At 42.6% G+C, this 10,672-nt stretch overlaps 1 protein-coding gene across 1 annotated transcript; it reads left to right on the forward strand.

The window, feature by feature from the left end:
- The first annotated feature begins 108 nt into the window (after positions 1-108).
- ift27 (intraflagellar transport 27 homolog (Chlamydomonas)) lies at positions 109-9,876 on the forward strand. The gene is made up of 7 exons (XM_058639639.1): positions 109-283; positions 1,232-1,311; positions 6,783-6,842; positions 7,147-7,206; positions 7,346-7,463; positions 8,307-8,416; positions 8,623-9,876. The coding sequence occupies exons 1-7, from the start codon at positions 250-252 to the stop codon at positions 8,725-8,727; spliced, it is 567 nt and encodes a 188-aa protein (XP_058495622.1). The 5' UTR covers positions 109-249; the 3' UTR covers positions 8,728-9,876.
- The last annotated feature ends 796 nt before the right edge of the window (positions 9,877-10,672 follow it).

Below are 10,672 nucleotides of genomic sequence, written 5' to 3' on the forward strand. Positions count from 1 at the left end.
AAACTGCAGGGGAAAAAAAACCTTTGACGCACTCTGTTTACGTCATGTCTAACAGCCAATGGCAGTCCAGCTCCGCGCGATACGTCCGCGCTGATTGGCCCAATGATACGCCTCTGCGGCTGGTTGCTAGGAGACGCGATGTGTCCAGGTTGCTGAGGTTCTGAAGAAGAAGCTTGTTTTGGAGCGTATTTAGCGTCATTATTGGAACATGCGAATTCACGTGTAGTGTGTGGAAGTTTACCGGCTGTAATGGTGAAGCTGAGGGCGAGGTGTCTGCTCGTCGGTGAGATTTGTTTCTGTTTAAATTTAAATTTCTCCCTTATGCCACTTGAGGCTAACAGTAACAGGGGCTAATGCTAACACTTCTGCTACTTCTGTACAGCTGTCGTGACAACTTCATGTTAGTTTACTTTTACGTATCGCGAGATTTCATAATACTCATTATTACACATTATACTGCTGTATGTGCTGGCTCTTTGTAGCTTAGTTTCACACCAAACTAATGCTTGTAAATAACGCCGGTGGTAACAGATTATTTATTTTTAACAACGTTCTACCACTATCACTACTCGAAGTGATAATGTAAAGAAATTAAGTGATCACTCTGTAAAGAAAAATATATTATAATATATTACAAAATATTACAAGTGATTAGATTGACTGTGACTTCATGTATTTATTGACCTTATTTAAAATTAGTCATTTTACAGATTATGAAGGTTCCATGAGCTACTATTCATGCATATTCCTGTTTACATGTTGCAGAGCATCATCTAATCATGTTTACATTGTTGCATATCCTGACTCTTTATGGTCATATAATCAAGAAATTCAAGAAAAGAAAAAAGTAATTCTCCACAAATAGGGCTGGGTGATAGGGCCATACACATTATCGTATATTAATTTTATATACGATAAATATTGTGATACAACCTCACCTGACAAAAAGTGAAAGTTGTAGAAACCAGTTTATTTGTGGTTTTATTTTATTATTATTTTTAAATAGACTGAAAACAGCAAACGGAGACAAACATCATTTATTTATTGTGTGTCAGTGAGTTTGCACAGTGCATAAACACTTTTTATTTCACTTTTAGATTTATATTGGTATTAGTCTTAATTTGGAATATTGCTGCTAGTGTAAATGCAGTCATATCAAGCACAGTATGAATATGGAATTGTCTCTTCCTGTTTTTATATTTTTGTTATTTGTGTGTATGTGTGTGTGTAGGAGATGCTGCAGTGGGGAAAAGTGCTCTCTCTCATGTGTTCCACAGTGACGGCACTCTCTTCCAGAAGAACTACAGCATGGTGAGACGGAGCACATTAACACTCTGGTGTAATGCAGGGACATGCAATCCCAAATACACTGATGTGTATGCGGAACAGCCAGTATACAATTGTACCACTCCTTGTAATAAAACCGTCCAGAGTCACATCACACGATCATAACAGCGTCAGAGTGAAACACCTGGTTGTGAGGTTTGGTCTGTGCTCAGTTGCAGAGAGTAGCCACAGGCTTATACAGTATTTGTACATTCAGGTGGGAGTAACTGAGGACTGGGATTTAAGGGGCAACTCCTGAAGCTTAAATCTGGCTCACAGCCTGCCTGGAATACATAGCAGCATGTTGGGAAAACCTTGATGAACTTGCTGTGCAGCGTTTATCCAGTATTCAGCTGATCATCCACAGCAACACGTAAATCAGCAAAATATGCTGCCTCACTTTGCACATTTCTACCCACTTAGTATTCAGTATTTCAATTACAGCAGACCCCCAGAGAACTCCAAGCACTCGGGAGCTTTAGCAGGTTCTATATACTGTATCTTTACGAATAACGCAGTGCTTTAAAGTAGTCCTGGATCAAGGTATCACAATTTTGAAATGAAAACAATAATTGGAATAGAATTAGGTAGCCATTAAAACAAATGAGCTCATTTAAAGCAGCACTGTGTAACTTTTGGTGATTGTTGACATTGTTATTCTGCCTCTGTTTTGTCTTATATCACATGTATTGTTTATTTTGTATGCTGTGTTTTTCATTAAGGGAGCGTTTGTGTGTATACAGCTGTAGTGCAGGGGTGGGCGGGTGCAAGAAGCACCAGCAAACAGTGCTTTTTGATCAGTAGAATTGTCTGAAATTGTCCAACCTGTTTTCCGTCACCTGCGCTTTACGAGCAAAATGTCGCCATTGTCTGTCTTGACGTTGAATAAATCACTTCCTGTGTGCAGCAGGACACTTAAGCTGATAACAGCCTTATGTGAACTAATTTGACTCATTTTGTTTGCATTTAAAAATTATATATTAGGGCAGCCCATAGCCAAGTGGAAAGAGAACCTGGCTTGTGACTGAAAGGTTGCCGGTTTGAGTCCCTGCCAGGTCGAGGGCTGGGCTACCCCTGAGCAGGAAACCTAATTTAGAGTGTCCAATTGTAAACTGGACATCCAGTGTACTCCTTGTGTTGGTCCCAAGCCCGGATGGTTGTGTCAGGAAGGGCATGTGGAGAGGGAGAAGCCAAAAGACATTAAAAAATAAATAGAAATTACAAACTACAGCTTTAAAATAATCTTCCCGAGGTCATGACTTTTAGTTTATTCAAGATTTTAAGTATGCATTAGCTGTTAATCATCACCGATATCAGTCGCTGAATGTCACGATCGTGCGGCGTAGCTTCTGCGGGGACTTCCTTGCAAGTCTTCTCAAGGACCCGCAGAGGTCTCGTCAATCTACCACAGGAATCACCGAAGTGCAAAACAGCAGAACGTACCAATTAATGCTGATGCAGAGGAGGCTAATCTGCATTATTTATGCTAATCTGCATTAGGGAGGGAACCGTGTCATTAACCTGACTCTATGATGTATAGGCTTGTGGCTGCTCGCTGATTCCCTCTGTCAATGGGCGGGGATACACTTGCTGACTGTACGCATGCACGCGCGAGTGAATGCATTCATTTGTGAGGATCAATATATGGACTCGAGCAGCTTGTTTGTTTGTTACATGTACTCTGTTTACTATAAAGCCTTGCAGCTGGTTAGAGTACAGCACCGGCTGCGGTGAGTACATTGCTGGACAGGAGCCAAGTGTGTGTCCGTGTGTGTCCGTGAGTGTGTGTGTGTGTGTGTTTGTTGTTCTGCTCCCGCTGTGTCAGCAGTATCGGGGCTTCTGAGGTGACAGCAATGTCGATAATTAATACAGCAGGATTCTGGAAAGCCACCAGAACAGGTACTTAACAAGTGCACCAGTTTCCACACACTGTCTAAACCCCACACTCATATGTTTGGGATGATGTGCGTGTCTGTTCACGTCGGGACCTCTGGAGTATTCGCGCGATGCTGGGAAAGCACTGCATTTTTAATCTGCATGGGCTTCATTTATGTGCGCTCTCTGAACTGGAGCCAAGTCTAAAAACATATGCTACTACGTAAGCGTAAGAAAATGTTCAAAAATTGAAATAGTGCCCGTGAGATTAATGTTATTATTAACAGCAGGAAAATGGCAAAGCGATGTCACCGCTGAAAGTGAGTGTGGAGGCCTGTGCACCTGTAGATCATGGCTCTGTGTCCACCAGACACCGCTTTATTAACTGACTGCACTGAAAGGGAAGCTCATTGGAAAGCGCTGGTCATGGTCTCTGCTGTTGCTAGGCAACCGTTAACACACCTACTTGCAGCTTGCTTCATATTAGCCAAAATATTCCTCCTTTATAGCTCAGTTGACTCACAAGTATAGTGGTGATAGTTCACTTGATACTATTTTAAATTTATTCTACTTTGTTTTTTTTATTTGTCTTTTAACCTACTTTCTAAAGCAGGTAGACTATTCCTGTCTCTCCAACCTTTTTTATTATTGCTGTCTTGAAGCTTCTTTGCCATCTTTTTTTTTTTTAAACCAAAAGAGAGCTTATTTGTTTATTATTGTTGAGTATTTTTTTTTTTATCGCACTGATCTGAATCGCCCCTTCTTTTAAATGGTGTCATAATTTACAAAATGGTCACGTTGTAATGTTTTATCAACATTGCTGATTGTATGTGGTGATTTGAATTGCACACCACCTGACTTTTTTTTGGGAAGTTTGCCCTCTGCTGGCCGTTCAAGAGAATACAAGTTAAAGGCACTTTAGCAGTGGCTTCATTTTGCAAACCTGTGCCCATTACTTCTGTAAGAGGTTTATCTATGGCCCATTGCAATGCTGATCTTTAGAAAGCCGATATATTTTTTATATTAAGAAATGATAATCAATATTGTTTAACTTAAATTTTACATTCTCCATTTTGATGGTCAAAAATTGTCAAAATCTAAAAAAAAATAAGGATTTATTTACTTTGCAGATTGTAGATTTATCAGGTTTCCTAGAACACAAGTGTGTGATCTGTAATGCATTCCCAATTAAATGATTAAATGTTTCTGATCATTATTATTATTATTATTATTATAATAATAATAATAATTATTATTATTATTATGGTTTGGTTTGGTGCTGTACAGTATGGTCTAGGATGGTGTAGGCTGTGCCGGATGGCTGTGCACCCAAAGCTATTATATTATTGTGAAGTAGCCTTTAATAGAGCACACTTTGACACTTGTAAATTATAAATATTGTAAATATTGGATCATTTAGGCTGAATTTCAGTTCAGGCGGAAACGGCAAACGGCTGCGTCAAAGAAAGTCGCACCGTGAAGAGTTACAGTCTTTGTGCAGCGACGCCCAAGTCGCTCCTGATGTTCTTCAACTTTTGATTTTGAAGGCTCTGGCGGAGGCTGTCGGCTATTCCGCTCACGTTCTCCTTTGAAAATGTCAGACGGCCCGTTAGCAATATTCCAAGCTTATTTGTAACTAATAGGCCCTCATTGACATTCCAGCGAGAGGCTTCCTATGCATCACACCAGCTCATTAGGCTGCTCCTGAGCGAGACCAGCGCAGCATCCACGTGTTTGTGTGCATGCGACTAAATCCTTGTTTGTGAAGTGCTTGTTGAAGTGTGTGTGTGTTTAAAATTCATAGAAGCAGTTTGTGTGTTCTCAAGGTTTTCGTCTCTGGCATTTGACATGCTCACTTTAGTGTGAGCTCGGGAGATCAGATCAATTTAGAGTTTGCTGCTGATGCCAAGAGTCCTTCCCCCCCCCCCCCTCGCCTCTTCAAGGTCACCACTGATCTTGTACCAGTGGGTGCACGGTGGCTAAAGGCAGCAGACTGCAACCGCCCCGTCCACTTAGGACGTCTTAGGATCTCATACTTTGTGGAGAAGGTGCATCTGTGACAAGGCCAGATTTAAGCCGTCCTCCTTGCACTCTCCTGCCTGACGTCTATCTCCTCTGTTTACCCTTTACTAACAACTCGGCTAAACTTGCTGTATGTCTGCAGCCTCAGATAACCGCTCTTGCACGAATGGCCGTGGTTATTTGACTTCCAGCATGGACTGTTATAGAAAGAATGGATGTCTTCTCCAGGCCAATGTTGGTGTCTGAAATCCGTAATCTCGAGAATGACCACCAGGGGACGACTTGATGAGCAAGTGAGCCTCCATCTCAGGATGGAGGATGTCCCGATCCGATATTGATATCGGATATCGCTCCGATATCAGCCAATATCGGACTGCCACTAAAATCTCCGATATAAGCGCTCCGATACAACAGTCCATTCCTCTCCAGCACTTCTATCTAGCAGCGCCGTTAGCCATTAGCTCATCCTGAGGTGAGCTGCTTAAACAACAATATTTCATAAACCAGCGCCACCTGTCGACTTTCAACAGCCTCCGTTTGTTAATTATACCCCAAAAACCAGCCATGCCAAGAGCTTTGAGTGTTTTAAATGTGTCCTGAAGCTCCACACACGGAGCTCAGTACGTCTGCGGGGCCGGTCCCCGGACTCCGTGTTTACCTGCGGGAGTCACTCACCCTGTGTGGGTTGGGCTAATCCAAAATAGTGAAAACAAGGGCGGGTGTTCTCTGAAGACACGCTGTTACCTGTGAAACATGGGTGCTCTGAAAACACCCCCTTAGCACTTGGTACTTTCCGCCTGATTAAATTAACTATAGACAGTATGAAATTAACATGGCAAAAAATCTAATATTCTTATGTTGACGGTTAAAATTGATGTAACCATTGCTGAATAATAAATGGTTGAGTTTTTCCTCGTACCTACTGTTACTGACTGTTCAGAATCAGAATCAGAACAACTCGCATTGCACAACGAAATTTAAAGTGTCCACATTCAGTGCTGGTATGGAAAAACACGTATAAAAGTAGGAAAAGTAAAAATAAATAAAATATAAGAGAAATGTAAAAAATAAAAATAAAATGTAGCAAAAAAATATAAATACAAATACAATAATGTTACCTACTATGCTGTGAGAATGAAATGGACTTGTTCTCTGTTTAAGTAATATTACTTGATCAAGCCTATTTCTAACATTCCACACTACAAAATATGTGTGTTTCGTGCTGATATCGTGTCGGATCAATATCGGTATCATCCAATACTCAAGGCTGCAATATCGGTGTCATATCGGAAGTGAAAAAGTTGTATCGGGACATCCCTAGTTTATGCTCTCACTAGTTTCGGATCTTCGTCAATAGAGCAGGATGTTCACTTTGTCGACAGACGTCCCAGCAGGTAGTAATAAAAAAGTACCAGGTACTATCGCTAATGGAAACGCAAACTAACCGCACCGCTAGTGGAAGCACGCCGTCAGACTGCCCCCCTTTTCACCTCAAATTTTTTATTTCTCGCCATCAGTGTACCCCGAAATCATAACATCCATTTGTCTTTGTTTGGCAGACGACTGGAGTGGAGCTGCTGTTGAAATGTGTGAACATCCCAGAGACCAACGACAGCGTGGTGAGTCCACGTTGCCATGTTGAATGTAGGATAAATGATCCTGAACGTCTGCGGGTATTTTTTTAAGCAACCAACCGCGGTGTGCGATTTACTAAATCTACAAGAGCTGGAGGTGAGAAATGGACATTGAAGCTCAGTGTGGAAGAAGTCTTCACATTTAATAGTGTTAGCGTCTCATCTGTGCAGTATTGTATGAGGAGCGTTCCTGGTGTTCTCTAAAGAAAGTTTTAAACCTGTAACTGGACCAAATCTCCATGTGTGACACCGCTTCTCTTCCCCGTCTCTCGTCCCCTTTTCCCCTCAGGAGCTCTACATCATTGACTCTGCAGGGAAGGAGACATTAGTGGAGGCCTGCGAGAAAATGGTGAGACGAGTGAATTTCCACCGTCCAGGGCTCCGTCCTCGCACATTTTAAAGTGCAAACGCAGGGGATTTGCTGATGTAATAGGAAGTTTTGTCAAAAGAAGTAAAAATAAAAAGTGTGTCTCTGTTCCCGTCCACAGTGGGGCGAGCCGTCGCTGCTGTGCCTGGTTTTCGACCTGACCAGTGAGCAGTCATTTGCCAACTGCAGCCGCTGGATGGAGAGAGTCCGTGCCCACTGCCGGGGTCTCCACGTTCCAGGTAAAACACCGTCAAGGTCAAAGAAGGTTCAGGAGGATGGAACTAAAGATTATTTTCTTGGTAAATCAGTTGTTTGGTCCAGAAAATGTCAGAAAGTGCTCGTGTTTTTGTCTTTTTTGATATGGAGGAGCAAAGAAAAGTAGAAAAAACATTTAAGAATTTGAAATATCATTTTCTTTTTTTTCAGATTTCTATTAAAACTAAACACAAACCGATAGATACATTTATCAAATTGTCACTGGATCGGATATCGAACACATAAAAATGTAAAATCCCCAAAAATCCTATATATCTGAGCTGAAAACAGTCACTCGATTATTAATCAGTTACTCAATGAATCAAATTTTGATCATTGATTAATCGGTCTGAAGCTTTTTTCATGATTAAAACGAACAGTCATGATTTTTTTGAATATTTCCTGGATTCTTTGCTCCAGATAACTAAGAAATCATCACACTGATCACCATTTTTTTTACATTTTTTTTAACGATTTTGAAAATAATCGTTCGTTGCAACTCTAATCACAGGCTTCACTGCGCACACACACACACACACACACACTGCAGAAATGTCAATAAAAATCAGCAGCAGCGTTTAAGCTGAGTCATGTGGTGGGCAGTTTGCTTCCTTCTTTATGTTACACAGTTGGACAATTGTGTCTTTCTTGAAATAGCTTGAAAATGACTCAGCACAAATGTGTTGCTAACAGCTCCATAGTTTAAAAAGTTAAAATAACAGTACGGGACTGATATCAGTATCAGTAGATACTGGAGTTTGTGGGAAAGTGTTATCGTGCCATCCCTAATTTCTGCATGTGTACTGCCATCTTAACGTGTGTTTCAGGCGTCCTGGTGGGCAACAAGTCCGACCTGTCCACCAGAAGGGAAGTAGAAGCATCCGTGGCCCAGGAATGGGCCCAGAGCCAGGGGCTGGAGTATCACGAGACGTCAGCTGTGAGTTCAGTTCAATGCAGACGTCGCACTATCCCCAAATCCGGCGGCGGTAGTGGATGTCAACCGTTTCCACGTTGGCAGGAGCAGCTTGAAAAGGGCAATATTTGTGACATAAATACAATAATGCTCCTTTTTTTTTTTGGAACAAATGAGCGACACCGCACGGCATTAATCATTCATGTGTGTCCTTGTTTGTCTTCTCGCAGAGGGAGATGGAGAACTGCGACGCGCCGCTCCTCAGTTTAGCACGAGCCTTCCAGTCTCTGTATCGTGAACGTCAGGAGGCAATACAGAACCTGAGTCCAGGCTGAACCTCTGCTCACACACACACACACACACACAACGCACTGCTTTATTTACCAATAGGATAGGCACAGTGTTTATTGAAGTATCATTTCTGATGGTTGAAGTGAGGTTGTATGAGGTACCTACACAAAAACAGTCGCTATGTTTACACCGACACAAGTGATCAGAATAATAAACAGACTTCGCTGGTTTGGTGCTATCATGTGTAGAAAATAGGGGCTATTGTCGTCCTTTTAAACAGTTGGTTCATTGTTGACGATACATTATTACTAAAACACACGTCTCCAGTGCAGGCCCTCTGATGTTCCCTGTGGACTTCTGAGTAAAATACGACCTAGTTCTAGGTTTGAATTCTGTTGTGAACTAATCACTGAGTGGCCACACGGTGGTGTAGTGGTTAGCACTCTCGCCTTGCAGCGAGAAGACCCGGGTTCGAGCCCCGGTTGGAACAAGGGCCTTTCTGCATGGAGTTTGCATGTTCTCCCCGTGTGTGCGTGGGTTCTCTCCGGGTTCTCCGGCTTCCTCCCACAGTCCAAAAACATGCAATGTGGGGATAGGTAAATTGAACACTCTAAATTGACCATAGGAGTGAGTGTGAGAGTGAATGGTTGTTTGTCTCTATCTGTGTGTGGCCCTGCGATGGACTGGCGAACTGTCCAGGGTGTACCCCGCCTATCGCCCGATGTAGCTGAGATTGGCACAGCACCCCCCGCGACCCTCTGGTGGAGGATAAAGCGGTAGATGATGACAGACTGACTAATCACTGAGTGTCCAGATTGATTTTTAACCACTAGAATCCACTCCTGAGAAAATATTATTGATGCTTCTTGGTGGGAAATGGCATCTTGACGATGGTGCAGGGGAGTGACTGGTTTAAAAAACTTGTGCCAGGAATCAGAAGACAATTTTCAAGTGATTTGGTCGCGATAGACACATCTCCAGTGTCGGACCTGACAGCAAACGGGTGCAATCTTTTTTGCAAGACCGCAAGCTTCACCCGTGATTGACAACTCCTCGACACCAGTACTTCATACAACCTCACTTGACAAAAATATAACTTCTGTAAGGTTTATGGATGATAAATGTAAGATTGTGAAACGTGTTTTTCTGGGACAGACTCGATATTTTTGAAATAAAGCTGTTTTTCTTTGACAGTCGGTGCTTTGGGTGTCTTTTTCTTTATCTGCTCAACCCTGTGACTTTGACAGGTCTGGTGACTCCAGGTCAGTGTGAACCTCCTCTGCTTCTTCCCCTCCTCTGATGTCACCTCTGATTTTAGAGTAAGGTTTTAAGAATCTCAGCCATTTCTTGTCTCCTCCTCTTTTTTTTTTTTTATCTCAATGTGACTTTGATCTCGACCTCATCTCATCGCCTACTTTCCTCTCGCTTGCTCTGTCCTTTTCCCCGTCTGCCTTTACTTTCCCCCTCTCGCCTTTTGTTAGCTTCTAAAAAACCGTGTCCTCCCTGCTTTGGTTCTCCTCTCTCCCTCGTCTTCCTCCCCCAGCTGCGTCGCCCCTCACATCACTTCAGCTGTGCCCCTGGTGCAGCGGGAACAAGCAGTAATCACCATTTTTATCAGCGGTCTCCCATTCAAACCAGGTCAAAGCCTCGTCTCTTCTTCTGCTGCTGCTGCTGCTGCTGCTGCTGCTGCTGCTGCTGCTGCTGCTGGCATCCAGCTGAGAGCGACGTTGGCTCAAGTCAGACACAATGGGTCTTTGATCTCATTAAAAGCATCACATTCAAAGTGACTGCGTTCATGAAGCCTTTGTCGTGTCTCCGTTCCTCCGTCCGTGTTATCCGAGGACAGCACATGACAAAGAAACTTATTCAGGAAACTTTTTTTCCTCCATGTAAATCCTAATGAGAATCTCCATTTAACAACTTGTAACTGTTATCGCGGCGGTGTTTTTCTCTACTCCTTGAGTGGGTGATCATAATTATAGCAATTAA

Source organism: Solea solea, chromosome 10 (assembly GCF_958295425.1).
Source record: "Solea solea chromosome 10, fSolSol10.1, whole genome shotgun sequence".
In the NCBI taxonomy this organism is placed as follows: domain Eukaryota; kingdom Metazoa; phylum Chordata; class Actinopteri; order Pleuronectiformes; family Soleidae; genus Solea; species Solea solea.